Source organism: Topomyia yanbarensis, chromosome 1 (genome assembly GCF_030247195.1).
Source record: "Topomyia yanbarensis strain Yona2022 chromosome 1, ASM3024719v1, whole genome shotgun sequence".
In the NCBI taxonomy this organism is placed as follows: Eukaryota; Metazoa; Arthropoda; class Insecta; order Diptera; family Culicidae; genus Topomyia; species Topomyia yanbarensis.
The window spans coordinates 193,948,467-193,971,141 of record NC_080670.1 but is presented as its reverse complement, the minus strand read 5'-3'; the positions used below and the strand labels follow the sequence as shown (position 1 = coordinate 193,971,141).

The 22,675-nt window shown below is 42.8% G+C and overlaps 2 protein-coding genes across 5 annotated transcripts in view; both read left to right on the top strand.

Annotated features, from left to right (window-relative positions):
* Nucleotides 1-11,116, top strand: part of LOC131685902 (uncharacterized) — a 62,949-nt gene extending 51,833 nt beyond the window's left edge. The window contains exons 3-5 of the mRNA XM_058969926.1: nt 8,282-8,435; nt 8,503-8,778; nt 8,840-11,116. Of these exons, the coding sequence (XP_058825909.1) occupies nt 8,282-8,435; nt 8,503-8,778; nt 8,840-10,245 (1,836 nt within the window). The 3' untranslated portion in view covers nt 10,246-11,116. The remainder of the gene's footprint in view (nt 1-8,281; nt 8,436-8,502; nt 8,779-8,839) is intronic.
* A 1,707-nt stretch (nt 11,117-12,823) lies between these two features.
* The window catches only part of LOC131685879 (E3 ubiquitin-protein ligase Nedd-4-like), a 28,205-nt gene continuing 18,353 nt past the window's right edge, over nt 12,824-22,675 (top strand). For all 4 annotated transcript variants that reach the window (XM_058969896.1, XM_058969888.1, XM_058969915.1 and 1 more), the window contains exon 1: nt 12,824-13,452. In XM_058969896.1, coding sequence (XP_058825879.1) covers nt 13,402-13,452 — 51 coding nt within the window. In that variant the 5' untranslated portion in view covers nt 12,824-13,401. The remainder of the gene's footprint in view (nt 13,453-22,675) is intronic.

Here is a 22,675-nt window from a genome sequence, read left to right as displayed (position 1 = left end):
GCATTTCCGGTTGGGGTTAGATCTGTAGCATAGTAGTTGACGCAAGACTTGGTTGTGATGTGAGATTAGAGATGAACAAAAAGAAATCTGTTTGAGCGGTTTGATGTATAGCATTTAAAATCTAGCAAAGTAACAATTTAATGACGCAGTGCTACCTGATTTATACATTATCTTTTATTGCTTTTAAAAATTGCAACAGGAAATAAAATTCTGAAATTAACTGAGATTACTGAACCATGGCCTTACGATTTATATGCACAAGCACCTATCAAGAACCGATTTTCGCCCAGCTGAAAGTGAAATGCAATCTTTATTATATCTTCGCATGAGCCAAAACGCGGAAAGCACAGAGAACAGACATCCATGATCGAACAAAAATATGTAAAAAACGTGTGTAAACATTTGAATTAATATACGATAAACACTAGCGCCGGCACACCAACCTATCCCAACTATCCGTCAAATCCATTCCGGAACCGGTTCGAAATCCGGATGGAACCTTGCTCAAACAAAACAACCGATTCCGACTCTATCGGTTGATGCATTTGAGCTGAAATTCATGCTGGAAGTCCGAACCGGCTCCGGACTAGTTTGACTGGATAGAGGAATAACCGCTGTCAATTCTGTCGAACTTAGCCACAAAAAAACATGACGACAGTAGCGCATCTGGTTTGGATATCCCAACTACCACAGAGAACAGACGTCCATCTTCAGCATTCAACTTGTGTAAAATCTCTAACGGTTTCGAAGGTAGTTTGGATATCTAAACCAGGTGCGCTACTGTCGTCATGTTTTTTGTGGCTGAGTGCGACAGAATTGACAGCGGTTATTCCTCTACCCAATCAAACTAGTCCGGAACCGATTTGGACTTCCAGCATGAATTCCAGCTCAAATGCGTCAACCGATAGAGTCGGAATCGGTTGTTTTCTTTGAGCTAGATTCCATGCTGAATTCATCCAGGATTTCGAACCGGTTCCAGAATCGATTTGACGGATAGTTGGGATAGGTTGGTGTGGCGGCGCTAGTGTTTTTCGTATATTAATTCAAATGTTTACACACGTTTTTTAAATATTTTTGTTCGATCATGGATGTCTGTTCTCTGTGCAACTACCTTCGAAACCGTTAGAGATTTTACACAAGTTGAATGCTGAAGATGGACGTCTGTTCTCTGTGATTAGATGTTTGTTTGACAATTCAGCGGTGGGTTCTGTCCGAGATGCATTATAGTATAGGCACAGAGAACAGACGTCCATCTTCAGCATTCAACTTGTGTAAAATCTAACGGTTTCGAAGGTAGTTTGGATATCTAAACCAGGTGCGCTACTGTCGTCATGTTTTTTTGTGGCTGAGTATTGTAGTGTCGGAATTAATTATATATTTTTAATTTCAATTCCCCTGAATGTGAGAAGTTAGTTGTGGTTTGCATATTTTTGTATGTAGATGTAATTTTTTGACAATATTGGGTAGAAAAAAGATTTTTTGCTGAAGACACTTGACGATTTGAATGTTCCCGAAATATTTCAAAAAGGGATTCATCATAATCTCGAAAAATAAATATAGTTGCATATTTCGCTAAACTCGTTTACGCGGAAATGTTAGTTTCGGGAGCTGTACGCAAAAATGATCTTAAAAAATCATTCGCATAATAGACGAAGAGTCGGAATCGGTTGTTTTCTTTGAGCAAGATTCCATACTGAAACCATTCAGGATTTCGAATTCGATAGGTTGGTGTGGCGGCGCTAGTGTTTATCGTATATTAATTCAAATGTATACACACGTTTTTAAATATTTTTGTTTGATCATGGATGTCTGTTCTCTGTGCTTTTAATTTAATTAGCTTATTTCTCTTAAATTGCATTTTAAAAAACCAATCGAGCAAGCTGAAATTTAATCAAGAAACCCGAATCAAATTCCTAATGGGCTTGCCTGAGAAATCGATTCACTATTCAGGAAAGTCAATTCCCACAAGACCCAACGAACCTATTTAAACGAAGTTCATAAATATCAATATCCAACTCAAAGAAACGAAATAAACATCACTCACCCGAAAACCGAACGTAAAATCGTTAAAATCTCAATTTCTCCTGCGTATACCTATAAAAGAACAAACGAACGATTTCAAAAAGTCCATCAAAATTCACTTCGCTCGTTATCGACACTTTTCGACAATGTTCCGAGTGGACTCGGAACGAAAGTGAAAAAAAATAAAGCAGAACACACACACAGCATCATCATAGTCGGGAAGGGCGCCGAAAGAAAAACAGCTTAATCACCTCATCTCATCTTGTCTCATCTCATTCCTCACTTTAATTTTTTTTGCCCCTTTTCCACCGTTCGCTTTTACCGGTGCTTCGAAATGTACCACCAAACCCAATCGCCTTCTGGGGCTCCATTCTCACCTGTTTGATAACCCAACGATCGTATACAACGCGTAAGCAGACCCGAAGAATTCCGCCCAAATTTTCGGTACGTGTGGCCCCAAAATGGATTTCGAACTCAAAATATTTAACATCAGGGGAAAAAGACCTCACCATGTGGGCAATAACGATAAAAGAACATATAAATGAAACAACAATAGTGAAAAGAAGAATGATAAATGTATGCCAAAATATGCGTGGGGTGTGGTGCGAAAGGAGCGACATAGGTGCGGGAGAAAATTTCAATCATTCGCCCGAGGGCACCGTTTTTGGGGTCCCTTTCCCGTCCTTATTCGAGCTGGAAATGTTTCTCCATGTTTGATCGTTGTTTTACGCGCCGCCGCCGATGTGACTAGTGGCGCTGGAAGAGGGGTTAAGATATCTTTTTTTCGGCTTACTATGTTTTAATGCCTGCTGATTTTTCTGGTTTTTTGAAACAAGTGCACAGGTTTGGGAGAGATGTGGTGAGAGCGCGATGAGATCGAGAGAGTGCTGCGTGCTGGTGAGTTGAAAAATGTGCGTGCGTGCTCGGAATTCAGTCGAACCGGTCATAGCGAAAAACTGCACGAGTCTCCTCTACGAACGGTTGGTTTCAAAATCGTCGGATTGAGGACGTTCGTTGGACCAATGTTGGACGACGTCCAAATAATCGTTCAACAGACGTCCATCGTTGGACCCGTGTTGAGCGATTTCAAAACAATTTTTTGGGCTTCTCAGTGGGGACTAAAGCCGGCCAAACCATTCGAACATCAATTCAGAATTATCAATGGATTCTGTATGGATTTCCGCTTAAATGCATTCGAGCTGGATCCCGCTGAGAAGCCCAAAGAATTATTTTAAAATCATTCAACACGGGTTCAACGATGAACGTCTGATGAACGGTTATTTGGACGTCGTCCAACGTTGGTCCAGCGAACGTCCTTCATTGGACGATTTTGAAATCAACCATTCTTAGGGGGAATCCATGTAGAACCGATTTCGACTCAATCGGTATTGGACAAAATGAATGTTAATAAAACTACCCAGCTAAACGATACGTAATTCTGGCTGGCTTTAAACAGAATTCCGGCCTATCGGTATTGGTTCTTTCATTTGAGCCCGAATTTCGAATGGAAATCACAATTCAAATTCCGCATGAGTTTGACCTGGTATTGGAGTAGAATCAAAGTAAATCAAGCTCTATAACGGTTGAAAAACAAAGACCAAAGTTGAGGAGCAGCTGCAGATGATTCATTTATCGGCTAGCATGGGAATTTCTTTTCCCGAGACACAATAAACCTGTTTCAAACCACTCCGGAAGAATTCTCTCGGTCGTTTTTTGCGACATATGTACTACAAAGAGAGTTTCACCACTAAATGCCATACCGAACAAGGTCCAGTACCGCTCGACAATAAGAGGCGTACATGTGAGAAAAGAGGAAAACTCACAGGAAGTTATAAGTAGCAGTGGCAAATCTGTCTTATAAGACTCTTAACGTTGGCGCAAGCGTCATCTCATTCATCGGGTCGAACCCAGCTAAACCTATCCCAACTCAAGACACAGCGTCGACCGTATCCATCATCGTTCTCGTTTTCACGTTCCATGACACACTGACTGACTGTGGCGCGATGGGGAACCTTTCCACACACAAAAAAAAACGCGAGTAGGCGGTGGGTGGGATGTTGTGCGGTCTCGTCGTCGACTCCGACCACCTCCGGAGCTTGAGCTAATGAGTGGATTATTTCACGAGCTCCCATATTTTTCATCCCTCGCTAATTACAGCCAGGGGAACTCCACCTTCTTCTCCAGTGTAAGTAGCAAAGTGAGAAAAGGTTGTTGGGTGGTAATCGCTTTATGGATTGTTACACTTTTCAATTGCTGCTTCTGTTGTTACCATCAGGTACGCGGGGTCTAGACGTACACGGTTTATCATCGAGGGAGTCTGAGTTTTGTTCCCTTGCAGGGGTGACGGGAATTGGCACGCTTTGTTAGAGGCTGGCGAATCACATGTTATTCTATGTTGTTTGGACAAGCTTGAAGAAATGTTTCTGTTTCGCGAAGAAGTAATTGCAATAAATTAGTTTGTACAAGATCCACAACAAAGTAGCATATTGAACCATATATACGATTTAATGTGGTGACTTTTTGTTGGAAGCAAAACAATGACGGATGGCTGCATCGAGCGCTTGTGCAATGGAGTGTCAACCAAAAAAATCAACCTTTATTCCTATTTCCGTTGCGAGGATCGTGTGGATTGCGATAGGTGAACCGACTTTAAAACCAGTTCGATTCAGTTCGATTAACAGCATTAGAAAGGATACCCATTAAACAAGCCCGCCATTCAAGCATACCCACACCACAGAGAACAGACGTCCATCTTCAGCATTCAACTTGTGTAAAATCTCTAACGGTTTCTAAGGTAGTTGGGATATCCAAACCAGGTGCGCTACTGTCGTCATGTTTTTTTGTGGCTGAGTTCGATAGAATTGACAGCGGTTATTCCTCTACCCAGTCAAACTAGTCCGGAACCGGTTCGGATTTACAGCATTAATTCCAGCTCAAATGCATCAACCGATAGAGAATCGGTTGTTTTCTTTGAGCAAGATTCCATACTGAATCCATTCAGGATTTCGAACCGGTTCCGGAATGGATTTGACGGATGGTTGGGATAGGTTGGTGCGGCAGCGCTACACGGTTAAATAAAACAACCTGCAGAAAAGTTCTTTTAACTTACTTTTGAGTTGTGCGTCGCTTTCGCACTTATTAGTGTTGTCAAAAACAAAAAGAGAAATTCGACTCAGTCGAGGTCTTCCGTGAAGGAAGGTACTTTTGAGTTGTTTGGGGTGAACTCAAAATTAGGTAAATTCAACTTAAATTTGAGTATAAAAAACCTATCAATGAGTTGTAATTTTTGCCGTGGTTAAATGGAAACTACCTTCAACACGGTTTACCTAATTTTAAGTTCCCCCACGATACCACGAGATTGAGTCAAAGGAACTCAATTTTAGGTAGTTTTTCGTTTCCGTGTAGTGTTTATCGTATATTAATTCAAATGTTTACACACGTTTTTTAAATATTTTTGTTCGATCATGGATGTCTGTTCTCTGTGGCCGGATGAACCCACCCGGTCAAACAATTTGGAATTTGATTCGGAATCCTGAATGGAGTCAGTATGGATTCCAAATCAAATGCAACAACCGATTCTGAGTCGGAATCGGTTGTTGCATTTGATTTGGAATCCATACCGACTCCATTCAGAATCCGAACCGGTTCCGGAATGATTTTAACTGGGCAACCTCTAAGAACGGTTGGTTTCAAAATCGTCCAATGAAGGACGTTCGTTGGACCAATTTGGACAACGTCCAAATAACCGTTCAACGAACGTCCATCGTTGGACCCGTGTTGAACGATTTTGAAACAATTTTTTGGACGTCTCAGTGGGACCCCTCTAAGAACGGTTGGTTTCAAAACCGTCCAATGAAGGACGTTCGTTGGACCAATTTGGACAACGTCCAAATAACCGTTCAACAAACGTCCATCGTTGGACCCGTGTTGAACGATTTTGAAACAATTTTTTGGACGTCTCAGTGGGACTGTTCGTTTCAAAATCGTCCAATGAAGGACGTTCGTTGGCAGGGTGGCCAGACCTACCCACTGAGACGTCCAAAAATTTGTTTCAAAATCGTTCAACACGGGTCCAACGATGGACGTTCATTGAACGGTTATTTGGACGTTGGTGAAATTGGTCCAACGAACGTCCGTCACTGGACGATTTTGAAACCAACCGTTCTTAGAGGGTACCGATTTATCGGTAGTCCTACCGATTTTGGTCTTCCCTACCGATTCACGGACGACCAAGGCAAAACTACCGATATTTTGTTATTCCTAACGAAAACTACCGATTTTTATTGATTTTGGACACATTCTACTCAACATTCATTTTTTGGGTTGGATTTGGTCAGAGATCTGTGTTGTCAGTATTTTAAAATTCTATGTCAATACTACGTTTTTGGGACAACAACCCGGCCTACCGATAACTACCGATAAACTTTTAGTGACCCTACCGATATTAAGGAATCCTGGGCTCTATTCTCACAGTCACGTCACCTAGTGACTAGAACAAGATTTTCCTCTAGTCACTAGGTCACGTGACTATGAGAATAGGGCCCCCTATCTGGCCACCCTGTTCGTTGGACCAATTTGGACAACGTACAAATAACCGTTCAACAAACGTCCATCGTTGGACCCGTGTTGAACGATTTTGAAACAATTTTTGGACGTCTCAGTGGGCAGTTAAACCCATTTCGGAACCGGTTCGGATTTCTGAATGGAGTCAGTATGGATTCCAACTAAAATGCAACAACCGATTCCGACTCAATCGGCTTCAGAATCGTTTGTTGCATTTGGGTTGGAATCATACTGACTTCATTCAGGATTCTGAATGGTTGACCGGGATACTGAATCAGTTCAGAATTTCGAACCAGCTCTATGGGTTTGAAACATTTGCTATCGAATTGAGTAACATTTTATTCCCTATTTGCATCATAAAGGGCGAACACGAAATTATTGCGACACATTCAACAGGGCATAACTTTTTGTATTGTTTACATGCTGTCAAACTCGAAGTCGTGTTTTTCGATTCAACGAAAATGGAGGTGAACCAACGCGAGTCGAGAGAACAAATTCTTTCCAAACACCTGGAATTTCCTGACCTACCGCACCGGCAGTTGGGAAAAATGTTGAACATTCACCATTCAACCGTCTCCAGAGTGTTGAAGCGGTTCCAGGAGCGGTTGACGTTGGACCACGGCAAAGGAGCTGGAAAAAAACCGGGACCGGAGAACAAAAAGACGGAGGGAAAGGCGAAGCGGATGATTAAGGCAAATCCCAACGTCTCAAGCCGTGATTTGGCTAAAAAGATCGGCATGTCGCAGAGCTACGTCCAGAATGCAAAGAAGAGAGCTGGACTACATACTTACAAGGTACAGAACTTCCCAAACCGCGATGAGCGGCAACAATCGACGGCTAAACCTCGGGCACGGAAGCTCTACGAGAAGATGCTGACAAAATATGGCTGCTGTGTGATGGTCGACGAAACGTATATAAAAGCCGATTTTAAGCAAATTCCGGGGCTGGAGTTTTTCACCGGCAAGAGTAAGTTCTATTTGGACGACAAATTTAAGAAGAAGAAAATGTCGAAGCTCTCCTCCAAATATCTCATTTGGCAGGCCATCTGCTCTTGCGGACTGAGCCTTTCGTGACAAAGGGCACAGTAAATGCCAAGATCTACAAATCTGAGTGCCTCGAGAAGCGCCTTTTGCCGTTCTTGCAGCAGCACGACGAAGCTCCACTATTTTGGCCCGATTTGGCATCATGCCACTATTCTAAAAGTGTCCTGGAGTGGTATGAGGCCAATTCTGTCTATTTTGTTCCAAAGGACACGAATCCGCCAAACTGTCCGGAGCTGCGCCCGGTGGAGCAGTACTGGGCAATGATGAAGCGGGAACTTCGGAAGATCAAGAAGACAGTCGAAGACGAGGACATGTTAAGAAAATGGAAAAAAAACTGAGAAACTGGTACCGGATGACACTGTAAAGACTTTGATGAAGGGCATCAAGCGAAAACGCGTTCAATTTTACACTCAAGGCTCCATCGATTAACTTTTCTTTTGATTTTTGAAGTAAATATATGTATGAAACTACCCTAAAATTTTGGTTTGATTTTAAACATTATAAAGAAATTGGCATGACATTTTCGGTGTCGCAATAAGTTCGTGTTCGCCCTTTAGCTCTTCCAGTTTTTCTAGGTCTAGAATAAATCGCAATTTTGTCCTCCATGACCGTATCTAATTGACTTACTTTCTCTCCTATCCTTTATCTCGTAGTTCAACGTGGCAGCCCCGGCGAACGAAATCTGGCCAGTGGAACGACCAGACGGAATGCCCCAGATTACCGCGCTCGAGGTCATGTGCGGCAAGGATCATATGGATGTGCATTTAACTTTTTCCGCCCCGTTCGAGGGGATTGTCAGCTCCAAAGGTAACTTCATGATCCGAAACCTGCTGGCTCCGTTCGCAGCAACTAACCGATCTTCTTTCGTTTGCAGGTCAACACAGTGATCCACGCTGCATCTACGTTCCACCATCGACGGGGAAGACGTTTTTCACGTTCCGCATCTCGTACTCTCGGTGCGGTACCAAGCCGGATTTGAACGGGCAGTTCTACGAGAACACCGTCGTTGTTCAGTATGACAAGGATCTACTGGAGGTGTGGGACGAAGCGAAACGGTTACGTTGCGAATGGTTCAACGATTACGAAAAAACCGCGTCCAAGCCTCCGATGGTGATTGCTGACCTTGACGTTATTCAGCTTGATTTTAGAGGTAAGATTATTGTCGTTTACTGCTTAGAACATGACTACGACTTTCATCATTTCCGTTTCAGGTGACAACGTGGACTGTTGGATGGAGATTCAGCAAGGCAAGGGTCCTTGGGCACCGGCGGTCAGTGGAATCGTCCCGCTCGGATCTACGATGACTCTGGTAGTGGCTATCAACGACTTCCGCGGCGAGTTCGACATGCGAGTCAAATCGTGCATAGCGTCCGACGGAGCCGGACACGTGATCAAACTCTCGGATGAGTACGGCTGTGTACTGCGACCGAAGATGATCTCCCGTTTCCTGAAGGCTCGCGCCCCCGACGATAAGGCTTCAGTCATTACGTACGCTTTCTTCCACGCCTTCAAGTTTCCAGATGCGTTGAGTGTTCACATAAAGTGTAAGGTCGAGATCTGCCGACATGGTTGTTTGGATCACTGTCAGCACAGCTCCGGACCTGGAGCCAAACATCACGATTTGCTAGAGCGCAAGGATACTCTGGATAACCACCAGAACAGTAATGATGTGTTGCAAGATTCTGACGAAGAGGATACTGGAAGCAACCAACAGGATGTGTTCTACGATGATATTATTCATACCGATAAGAACTTCAATCAGCCTCCACCTCCGCCACCACCGGCCCCTAAGAAACCAGTGTTGCCACCAACAATTCAAAAGAAAAAGGACAGCGGATACCTGCAATACCATCATCTCCAGCACCGAGATCCTATCGATGAGCTAGAATCTTTATTCCTTAACGATCACTCGATGATGCCAGCGGAGATGCTGAAGAAGCAGCCACCGCAGATGCACCAACCGCCACCTCCGCAAAAACAGCCACTCAAATCCACTCCGGAGGACGAAAAGTTCCCTCAGGGACCCCGCCAGATGGATGCCGAGAAACGAATGGGATTACCGGCCGTTGCTGGACCTCGCGCTCTTAAACTAGACGCGGATGATGTCCGAAATCCGACGTACCAAAATGAGGTACCCGAACAGCGGCGTTCTCGTCGTTCGATCAAGATTACCGATCGGAAGATTCGCTCGGCCGACGTCGGTGTAAGCGGCATCTACGAGGTAATTTCCGAAGCCGACCTGGCCTTCAATCCGGACACTAAACAGGAAGCCGTCACAGTATTCCAAGGCAAAATCGCTGAAGATGTCGTATACGGCATCTGCATGCCAGTACCGGGCTTTAGCATCCTGTTCATCCTGGTCATATCGGCAACCATCATCTCGGCACTGATCGCCGGTTCACTGCTCTATCGATATCAGCTGCAGAAGGAGATATCCAAGCAGCAGCAGGGTGGGGTACCGCCAGCTGGGCATCTTCCACCGAACAACTTCGCCACCTGGATGACGCTGAGATTGTTCCGATCGAGACAACAGCAGGCAGCCGCAGCAGCTGCAGCTACCCTAGCGGCATCCAGTGGAGCCCACGGATCCCTGGACATCAGTACGACGGCTCAGTGAGATCCAGTGGGAGAACTCCAGCAGGAAAACATGACAAGAGCGCATTTGATTACATTTGATCCCGAGTGTGGGTAGGTCAGTTGTAGGAAGAGGCGGACATAACCTTCGAAATTTTATGATGTTTCGTGACGAATATGATCGTTGGATGCTGTGGCATTCATTTGGCAAAATTGTTTGTTTACGCTGTGTCCAACCGCATCACGGACATGTTTTTTTCGGGTTTATTGCAATATTTGTTTAAAACACGTATCAGCTGATGAAGTAAAGTAATCGACACTGGATTGCAGAAGAAACGGTTTAGTGTGTAAGTAAAATAATAATTGAAAACAAGAGTGTTCTGCAAGAGCAATTTGAGCAAAGTTTGGAACCGTTCGATCAGCGGTAATTGTATGTTTTTGTTTTTTAATCAGTTATCAGAAATTTGCTCAAACAGATCTTCTAAGTTGCGCCTCACACACACACAATCAAAAGAGCGCACTCGAAGGAGAAAACAAAGATTATTCTATACACAGATAGGGATAACGTATTACATTGTTAAGTTATTCGATAAAGTATAACAGAAACACGTAGCAAGTGTTAATAGTTTCCTACGTGGCACTATTTTTGCAAGCCACCGTTACAGAGAGTATACAGGAGAGAAACGATGCTCAATCAGTATAGTTTTAAATAGAAGAGAGCTAACAGTTATCGAATATCTAAGTTATTTAATTTATTTTTTGTTCCACTAGTTGGTGGATCGAGCCAACGGGTAGACTGTCAACTACTGGAACAATCTCCCACTGCTAGGTAGTAAATCGTTTTGTAGATCAGAGGAAACAACTCCGTTATCGATAGTTGAACAAATCACAGTATTGTATAAAAATATGCAAAACAGACTACTTTTTGATCCGAATTACCACTCGTTCTGATCCGTCTTAAAAGGCGGATCACCTGTCAAAAAGGAATCAAAGTTAGCCGATCCCTAAGAAAAAAAATGTTTCAAAATCGACCAATGTAGGACTTTTGTTGGATGACGTCTAACAACCCGTTCGTTGGACCAACGTTGGACGACGTCCTAATAATCGTCCAACAGACGTCCACGGTTGACCCGTGTTGAACGATTTTGAAACATTTTTTGGGCTTCTCAGTGGGAAGTCAAACCATAGTATATTGGCGATAGTATGCGAAATTTCATTTTGCATATTTTAAACTTCAGATATCTCAATTACCAGGGTCTGTACACGATTCCTGTCAGGATTCTCATCTGCCACAAGTCACTAGTTTTCTAAATCACTGTCACTGTTTGTCTATTTGTCAGCAGTCGTTGAAGTCTGCCGATAATTCTTCAAGCGTAGGTCTACCGCTATGGCACAGAGAGCAGACATCCATGTTCGAACAAAAATATTTAAAAATCGTGTGTAAACATTTGAATTAATGTACGATTAACACTAGCGCCGCCACACCAACCTATCCCAACTATCCGTCAAATCCATTCCGGAACCGGTTCGAAATCCTGAATGGATTCAGTATTGAGATATCTGACGTTTAAAATACGCACATTGAGATCTCGCATTTTTATACTATCGCCCTCCCCTTAAGCCCAGAAGCGGTTTGTTTTCCTCCCAATTTTCCGTGTAAATGATTTGTTTTCCTCCCAATTCACACGTCAAAACGGCGAAATACCAACGCAGCTGGATAAGTCAATGGAATCTTGCTCAAAGAAAACAACCGATCCCGACTCTATCGGTTGATGCATTTGAGCTGGCATTCATGCTGGAAGTCCAAACCGGTTTCGGACTACCCTCTAAGAACGGTTGGTTTCAAAATTGTCCAATGACGGACGTTCGTTGGACCAATCTGGACAACGTCCAAATAACCGTTCAACAAACGTCCATCGTTGGACCCGTGTTGAACGATTTTGAAACAATTTTTTGGACGTCTCAGTGGGTACGCACTGAGACGTCCAAAAAATTGTTTCAAAATCGTTCAACATGGGTCCAACGATGGACGTTTGTTGAACGGTTATTTGTACGTTGTCCAGATTGGTCCAACGAACGTCCGTCATTGGACAATTTTGAAACCAACCGTTCTTAGAGGGTAGGTAGATGAATAACCGCTGTCAATTCTGTCGAACTAAGCCACAAAAAAAAACATGACGACAGTAGCGCACCTGGTTTGGATATCCCAACTACCTTCGAAACCGTTAGAAATTTAACACAAGTTGAATGCTGAAGATGTACGTCTGTTCTCTGTGGCTATAGCAACAGATTCGGCAAATGTTTATCAATTATTTTTATAACGTAGTGTACTAGCTACTTAATATATATGAACGCGTATACAAGCTCGTTGTATTGAAATGGTGGGTTAAAAATTTGTTTGACGTGATTTAACCGTGATCTTACACAGCTTCTTCAAAAAAAATTATATCTGTACTCTAGAAGTATATAATATATTATATAACAAATAATACGTAGCCTATCTTTAGGCGCATTCAGAAACCTTCCCGAACAAACCGTTTGAAAAAGCAACACACCGAACGTCACCCGTTTCTGACAGCAGCTGCTGCTGAACAAAACAAAACGTCAGTTTGCGCCAAGAATCCGAAAGGAAAAGAAACATACGACGCGAAAGAGTGTGTGAGCAATGTACGTGCAATTTTCACACTGCTGATGAGCTAGTGTGTCGTTCCGTCTGAGTGTTCCGTGATGCGGTGTTCTTATTAAATTATACAAAAAAGAAAAACCAAACGGGATCTCAAGTGATAATCTCGGGCGCTATTCGATTTGGATCGGGAGTATCGGTTTTCCGGGCACAGTTCGAGAAACAAGTCGCAGCGGATTCGATCTTTCTGGCTACGAGGCGGCCCGAATGCCTTAGCATGCTGGCGACCTAGAATGTATGACCTGTAGGGGGAATTTCTTCTACGGGGGCTCCTGCAAAGTAAGAGTAGAGTGAAAAACGGAGAGATTTTCGCAAAAAAAAGGTTTTTTCAAGTGCACGCATCCGGATATAGTGGAATAGAATCTTTCAACAGTACTGAGGAGGCCGCAGTGGACGGATTCCCGTCATTGTTTTCAGCGATAAACAAAATACAGGATTGCTTTGTTTCCGCTGCCTACTGCTGCTGTATTATTGATTGGTTCCATTGGAATTCAATTGCGCTAGCGAGTACAAACGATGGCTGCCTACCCGGAATATGGTTACTTGGCCGGAGCAGATGAACTTAATGTAAGTACATTTGGATTATTTGGCCTTTGCTGGATGACGCATTGATCTGCGTAGAAATAGGACAGCCCAGTTGAGGTGGGAAGTTTCAGGTGTAATAGACATGGTAGATGATTCAGTGACAACAGTGCTGGCAGATCGGCTTGCGTGTGGTGCGCATGTATTCCGATACAAACAGGTGGCAGAGGAAGTTTAACCACAGCTCGGCGGCAACCCTTGCCCAAGAGAATATAGATCGATTTTGGGTTCCCGTGGCGTTACAAACTAGCACCGAACGTGGTCGCATTTGATTTTTACACCTAGGACGTGACGAGAACGTCTATAGCTATACAGTAGTTGTGCGTGTTATGATACATATCTGTAACGATTGCCGGGAGTATTTCGAGAGTCACGTTGGAAAACCCTTTCGAGCGGAACAGTTCTCTATTAGATACCCCGTGATAATTGATCTGAATTAATTATGAATGCTACCCGGAATCCAGGCTGTGCTAGCTGGAAGATAAAAAAAATCTCGAATTGTTTTTATCGTCCACGAGTTTTGCTGTTATCAGAGCTACTGAAATTGAGCTGTATGTTTACTCTTTTATTTGCCAATTAGGGGCATACCTTTGACATTTAACAAATTTGCTTAAGAGCCACAAATGGGAACGCAATTTTTAGCCTTATAAAGAGTTTCTCTTCAATCGATTAGCATAAATACATGCGTATCCAAAATGTTGGATGATTATGATAGTCACCTGCCGCTTGATATTTAAGCTCGCGTATCATGTCATGAATGTCAAAACGTGATAAGAAGGTGTCGATACCGATACAGTAAGTCTTTGACTGTGTAGATGTGGTAAACGCGTGTATATTTTTTTCTCTCTGATAGATGATGTTGCGATACGCCCATCTTGTCTCACATTGTTCTACATATCTATTAAAATTAGCCACTGTTTCAGTCTGGCTCGTAAAAAAACTGATTAGTTTTCGGTTGAAATTGGCGATGACTCATACATCGGTAGTCGCAGTCAATTGCAAAACATTGCGATAAGGTGTAAAGAAAATATGAATGTGTTGTCATGGCGCTCTGTATATGCACACTAGGTGAACCGAGTTCAGTCAATGATCTGTCCTTGTCAAAAGTCCGGAAAATTTGTTCCGATCGACGTGCGTATAACAGTTGCGAAATATCTCAACCAACACCTGTCGAAATTGTGCGAAGGTTAAGTCCCGTTAGGAGAAGTAGTACACTTCGGTGAAATGATCCGTATTTAATTGGTGTCGCACATTGCTTATATATGCAAATGATAACGGCCCGCTGAAATCGGTTTGTCAGCATTAAAGCATAGGTCACCAAAAATTTATTTTCAAGTCACATCTAGTCATAGATCCCTGCAAATGTGTATGTGTAACGGAACCAACTTACTATCAGCTGAACTGTATAATCCAGGTCAAAATTGAGTTTGGCTTTTGTCTAAAATTAAAGTACAATCTGTACGTTATGTTTTGACGATGATTTTGGGGATTGAATACTGGTTCCTTATGATTAACTACTGATTATCTAATAAGAATTTAGTCCAAAATAGCTGATTCCAGTTCAAGCTAAATAAAAATATCAATAGCATGATTATCACCAACCATTGCCGACAGTTAGATTGGCAATATTCTAGTCAATATTAGCAATATTGAAAATTATGAGTCTCTTGTGTTTACTTCGGCTTTCTTTTTCAGTTCGATCTTCTAACAAGACACACCTACTCCGTACTTCATTCATGTTTGACTGTCGTTCATTTAATGTAAATATCAGTCACAAATATTTTACTGTATATTTATGAAATCAGTTGAACTAGGTGTTTGAATGGAACAGAGGGAGCATCTGTTCAGAAGACTGTATGTTAAGGTGCCAATGGCGTATATGGGAAACAGGTGGTTATCGAATTTAATAATCGGACGCATCTCAACAGCATTAGTGCCTCCTAAAAGAGTTTTTACAAAATTTTAGCTCTATGCCAAATACCTTAGAAATGCATGAAACAGCGGATCTTGTATCTTCTCGTAAAATTTGTTTTGACAAAAGTTGCCCGTCTGTTACTTTTAATTTCTAAACTAAAATTTTTAAATACATATCACAAAAATTGTTTTTTTTTTTCGAATTGACTCCATATTTCAACATTTCATGGAGTCCTAAAACATTTGGCATACAAAAACCAAAAAAAAAAAATATGGGGGACTATTTCTATCTCTTTCTTCATATTCTACAGTTTTCACTTTGCGTCTGGCTCTAGGCCCGTGCATAAATGAGCTCTCCTGAAAGTACCCAAATGATCCTGAAATGGATGTCGAACAAGATTCGTAATCAACGACTCCCAGTTTCCATATAAAATCAAACACATTGAACTGGGTTCGACCGTATCTTTTTTCGGATCATAGTCCGCAAAGTATTCTAATATTCCTTAGAACACAGAAATATTCAGCTGCGCCAGATATCTCGAAAATTCACCGAGATAAGCTCAGCATTGTGATATTTTGTCTAAAGCAAACAAGTGACGTTCCGGACGACAAGACTTTTATAAAGAACTAACGTGTTTACATACCCGCTTACAAAGTTGAGATCGATGGTGTAGTTAACGATTCGAACTTGGCATACGTGTATCTACTGAAGGACGGAATTGGCTGTTTCAAAGATCCCTTGCTCCAGTGAGGGAAGATTTTGAATGGCAATCGCACTGGACGGGACAAAATGGTGGCTGCTTTGCGTCGTCTTCGACAAGGATCGTTAGCATGATCGGTTGTTCGTGCCGCGTGTCATGCATGCAGTATTGCACTAATTACAAGCAATATTTTTTTTTCTCTCTTGAGAGGCCGTCGTCAATTTTCTCTCTTGAGAGGCCATCAATATACCAGCAAGAGGAATCTCTGCCACAAATCCAAACAAACATCACCGGGTCTTAGACATTTGAAAAAACAAGGAGTTTCCAACGCTTCCAGGAATCCCCTTGTTTCTATGAGCGGAAAAAGTTTGCAATAATTTTCGCTATTTTTGTCTAAATTTTATGTCTTTGTCTTGTTCGTTGTTTATTCTGGACTAACAGGACCGTAGCGGGAATGATACTCCTATCCTGACTTATTTTATGATCTAACCTCACTTATTTTATAAAGCAGACCAAGATTTTACATATCCCCCAAAAGTTGGCGCCATTGGCGGGGGCCAATCTGGCCATCCGCACGCTACGACTCTGTGCAGACTTCACCATTTTTTCCGACCGCTGTCAATTGTGGCTCTGACTACCATTTTCTTTTTCTAGCTTTTGTGGGAACAAAATGAAAAAAAGGTGAGCATGATTTTGAAGGAGATTGCAATATTTAATGAATGTAGACAAGGATTGCGAGGAGCGCAAATTTGATGTGCTGCGGCATTGGGAAACGTATTTCCTGCACTTCATCTATCCTCAACAATCTAGTTGGAGAGGATTGCGTAGTGACCAAGTAGAACACAGACCAGCCTGGCAATGCAGCCGACGAGCTAGGAAGATCCAGAAGCAAAAAAACAAAGAGGAACTCATGATACTCGTCAATTAAAAGAAGCTGGTAGAAACGCTATGAGTGGCTGTTGCGAAATGGTCACAAACGCGTTGATGCACTAGAGCTGGCCAAAGATCAGAAAGTGCACCCGGAAATAAGGATATGTCGAAAACAGGAACCTGGTTTAGAATCAGAATTTCATTGGAGAGTCGCGTATAGAAGCACAGTCCTCGAAGCTTGGAGCGTTGGTTGGTGGTAGTAATACGGATACCCTCCCAACACAACCAGTTGAACTACGTTTCAGTTGGCTCTTGTCAGCTCTACTTACCGTTCAGGCTAGAGCCTTGTTGTTTCTTGCTGCATGCAGAAGAATTCTCTACTCTACTCGGTCCATTTCTGCTTGTCGCCAGCCTCGCGGTCTTCGAAGGGTCCGCATGTCGTCCTCTATCTGGTCGATCCACCGTGCTCGCTGTGCGCCCCGTCTTCTTGTTCCTGTAGAGTCGCCCTCATGTACCATCTTCACCGGGTCGTCGTCTGACATTCTTACAACGTGTCCAACCTACCGCAAACGTCCTTTTTGCGGTATGCGCGATGCGACTCATGGTTTATTCGTCTGCGCCACGTTCCGTCTTTCATCTGCACGCCACCTTAGATGGTACGCAACACCTTTCGTTCGAAAACTCCAAGGCACGAGGTCCTCCACGAGCATGGTACAGGTTTTATGGCCGTAGAGGACCACCGGTCTAATCAGCATCTTGTAGATAATCAACTTCGTGCGGCGGCGAATTTTGTTGGACCGGAGTGTCCTCCGTAGTCCAAAGAAGGCACGATTTCCCGCCAAGATCCGTCTCTGAATTTCTCTGCTGGTATCATTGTCGGTGGTTACCAGTGAGCCCAAATACACGAATTAGTCGACCATCTCGATTTTGTCACCGCCAATCCGAACTCGGAATGTGAGGTTCACATTGTCGTCTTCGAAACGTTTATGGCAAGTCCAATCCTGCTGGCTTCAGCCTTCAGTTTGATGTACGTTTCCGACATCGCCTCAAAGTTCCGTGCCATTATGTCAATGTCGTCGACGAAGCCAAGAAGCTGGACGGACTTCCTGAAGATCGTGCCACTCGTGTCTATCCTCCGCTCTCCTTAACCATCACCTTGCCGTAACCCTCTCCGAGAGTGTCCCTGATACTCGAGCAACGCACATCACCCGATCCATCGTCACTTTGACTAGTCGTGCTAGTTTATCCGGAAAACCGTACTCGTGCATTATCTGCCATAGCTGATCTCGATTGATTGTGTCATACGCCGATTTGAAATCGATGAACAAATGATGTGTGGGCACGTTGTATTCACGGCACTTCCGCAGAACCTGCCGAATCGCGAATATTTGGTCCGTGGTGGCGTGGGAATCCATGAATCCCGCTTGGTAGTGCCCCACGAACTCCATAGCAATTGATGACAATCGGCGGCAATGAATTTGAGAGAGAACCTTGTAGGCGGCGCTAAGTAGTGTGATCGCGCGGTAGTTGCAGCAATTCAACTTGTCACCCTTTTTGTAGATTGGGCAAACGACATCCTCCATCCACTCCTCCGGAAGAATTTCCTCCTCCCAAATTTTGGCGATTGCCCAGTACAGCGCTCTAGCCAGTGTTTCACCACCGTATTTCAATAGCTCGCTGGGCAGTTGATCTACACCGGCAGCTTTGTTGTTTTTCAGCCGATCGATCTCCTCCTTGACTTCTTGGAGATCAAGGGCCGCCAGTCTTCTGCGCGTGCTCCAAGATGCGTTGCGAAACCGCCTTCGTCCTGTGCTGCTTCGCCGTTGAGGTGCTCGTCATAGTACTGCTTCCACCTCTCAGTCACCTCACACTCGTTCGTAAGAAGGTTGCCGTCTAAGTCCCTGTACATATCGGTTTGCAGAACGTAGCCTTTACGCGAACTGTTCAGCTTCTCGTGTCAGCTAGCTCTTGTCCGTCGTCAGTACAATGAAGAGCACGAGCAATTGCGGCCCCCAAAATTCGACGGTCAAGAAATGTTGAAATGAGCAGCATACGCTGTATGTCCAATTGAACCATCATTTCGCAAAAAAAAGGAGCCACAAGCATCCTTTTACACAGGTTCATGAAAGAGCGTCTATCAGCTCTCGTCTGTGGTCGTTTTTTCTTTCGGTAATATTGCGTTGTCAGCCAGACGTAAGTTGATTGCCGATAATGCATTGTACCTAGGTAGTTTTGTTTAAGTGTGCCCCAAGGAATTACCGTAATGATTCCTACCGATGCTCACAGAAGAGGAAGGGCCAGCAAGCAAAACGTTTTAGAATGAAAAACTGGGTTGCTTCGATTAATTTTTACGGCATTGGTGTATCCTTATCTTCGGCTACTGCTGTGTGCAGTGCGAATATAACTGTAGTTAAGTACCACCATTATTTTACATTCCCATTCCCGTCTCTTATAATTCTGCACTGGGCCCTGACAATGTTTCGTGTCAAAGTGAGATGGAGGTCGGAATAAAATAGTCTCCTCGGCTCAAAATATATCCAGGCTCCTCGACCGGACCATGCGAGTTTTGACGGAACGATATTCAGCCGTGACAGAAATGCCAAAAATTCGCCTTGATAAGCTTCAAGTGGTGGTAAATAGTTTGAAGCAGGCAAATGATATTGCTGGCTACGGGCCCTTTACGAAGGAGTACAAAGTATATGTACCAGCAAAACAGGTGGAAATCTGTGGGGTCGTTTCCGATTCGAGTTTGAATTGCGCGGATCTGCTGACCCATGAGGTTGGCTATTTTAAAGACTCCATGCTCCACCCAGTGAATATACTGCAGTGCAAGCGTTTGCATTCAGCATCAGTCGCAACTGATGAGAAGAGTACATATGTCAACTCAGAACTCTATCAGGAGACCTTCGCAGGGTCTGCTCTATCCAACTATCTCCTCTTTGACAACCGTCGCCTTTTTGTGCCGCGGGTCTTGGACAGTATTAATTGCAAACAAATGGGACACACAGCCTCCCATTGTAGCAATAAGGTTCGTTATGCGAAATGCGGTGGAAATCATGTGGATGATTCCTGTGTAAGGGATGTTATGAAGAGTCTCTAATGTGAGGGAGATCCATATGATCTCCAGACTTGTCCTAAGGTACAAATAGCAGATGAACTGAATTGTCGTTATAAGCATATTTGTCCCATGTTCTATGGGATTCCCTATATACATGGGACAGTTATGCGTAGAACGGCAGTGAAGCGCTTCCTTCAGGGACGCTCTAAGCGATCTTATGCAGAAATGCTAAAGATAGCTACGCCACCGTCTTTACGAATATCTATACTAATTTGTCTAGTGACGAATGTGACTCTGATGACTCTTAGGAGGGGCAATCTGCTGTGCCTAGAAGCAATAGAAAAAAGGAGGAAAATTTCCCCTCCTAAGTTTCGTTGTAAAGTCCAGAAGGTGTCTTCAAGGCCGTCCAAAAATAACTACTCGAGGAAATACTGGTGCAAAACCGATGTCAGTAGCTCCTGGTCTCGAAAAGCTGAGCTCAGAAAAGGAGTCCCCAGCACTTCCTGGGACATCAAAAACCCCAAGTGTTCCCATATCTCAGCCAGAGAAAGAAACCAGCGATGGCCTTAATGTAATTCTGTGTGAAATATTGTGGACCGTATTTTTACAGCTTTAAGTATTTCTAAGCCTCTTAAAGGCATACTGGTAAGCTTTCTTCCAGCAGTAAAAGCATTCTTAATGCAGTTAACTGCAAAATGGATCCTCCTTTCAGCGATTGTATCGTCCGATGGCTAATACCTTTAACGAGGTCACGGATTCGATCACTATTCTACGGTGGAATTGCAAAAGCATTATCCCGAAAATCGATTCTTTTAAATTTTTACTAAATAATTTGTAATGCGATGGCATTTGCATTTCCATTATGTGAAACATGACTTACTTCAGAAATATATCTCAACTTTCACGATTTAACCCTTAAAGGCGCAAACCAATTTTTTCAAAATTTCTGAAAATTGTCTCACAGCTTTTATACGTTACTGCGATAATTTTGCGATGGTTTTCGCAATATTGTTTTAAAACAACATTTCGCATTTAAGGGTTAAATATTATTCGCTTGGATCTAGAATACTTATGAAGGAGTACTTTTGGGGATCAAAAAGCGCTATTCCTTCAATAGAACCAACCTCTTCTTGAAATCAGGCATTGGAGTTTTCGCTTGCCAGTCAAGAATTGCTTTGCATTGTTTCCACCTACACTGCTGGCCAATAAAATAGGTGTGTGATAGATTATTTCGTTTTTCTCTCAATTACACGTACCAAGTTACAGCAGTCTCAATCACACCTACCGCAAACACAAGCCTTGGTATCTGTCAAGTTACTAGTGGGTTGTTGGCGCTGATTATATTTGCAATCTTTGTCAAGAAGCAAAACAAGACTGCCGCAGGTTTTTTGTGTGGTCAATATACTGCCGTTATAAGCATATTTGTCCCATGTTCTATGGGATTCCCTATATACATGGGACAATTATGCTTAGAACGGCAGTATAATAGGTGTGTGAAATATATTAACGGGTTACTATTTTACTTAATACCATTATATGTTTTATTTGGTAAAGTTTGTATTCGGTGTGTTAATAAATGTATTTAAATGTTGAATAAGTCAAAGATTTGTTATAGAATGGGTCGAACATCTCACTGTGTTCAAGTGGAACGAGTTTTGATAAGAAATTTTGTTAAAGAAGATAAGACGTACAAATAAATCGCGAATACACTTCGGCATTGTATTGCATTATTGGCGAAATCTGATCCATTCGCGTCGTCCACGACTATTACAACACAAACTGGAAGTGTGGTAAGTCCAAGAACAGTTCGCCGTAAGCTGCAAAATTCCAATCTTCCAGAAAGAATTGCTGAAAAGGTTTCACTATTGCGAAGCAAAAGCAATCACAGAAATATACAATTTACTTTTCAATACCGTTAATGGGCCTGGTTCAGAAGGAATCAAAAAATGTCGACATATCTTTCGCAGGGACGAATCGAAGATAAACCTGTTTTCCTCCGATGTACAACGAAACGTTAGACGTCCAAAGTGCAAAAAGTTTGATCTGCGACACACGCAAAATATGGTAAAGCACGGAGGTGAGAACAATGAGGTTTGGGACTACTTTTCGTGGAATGGCGCAGATCCTATTTTTCGCAACACCACTATAATGGTAAGATTCGAATGCAAGGCACAAGGATGGACATCCTAAAAATGTCATGCAGTCCTATGCCAAAGATAACGTGCCTTTATATGGCAGTTTCAGTAAGATATTGATCGAAAACACGCATAGAAGTATGTAAAGGAATGATTTCGGGATAATAAAGTGACTATAATTTCGAATCCTACCAAATTCCTGTCATCAATCCCGTAGAAAATCTACGGGAAAAAAAGTTATCCGGTCAACATTTCAGAAATAAGGGTCGTTTGTGGGAAGCAGCTTAAAAGGAATGGTACACTATGTCAACGGAAACTCATCAGCGTTTGAATGACTCAATGCCAAGGCGAATGGATGAAATTTGGTTGAATAAGGGAGGTTACACAGGTTACTAGGTGTTAAAAATATTAGTCTTAAAATCGTTGGATTTGAAAAATTTTAATGCAATGGATTACAATACACCTATTTCATTGACCAGGTACTTTTTTGGATTTCATGGAGAAGAGAGAGTTACGGTAAAGCATAACAA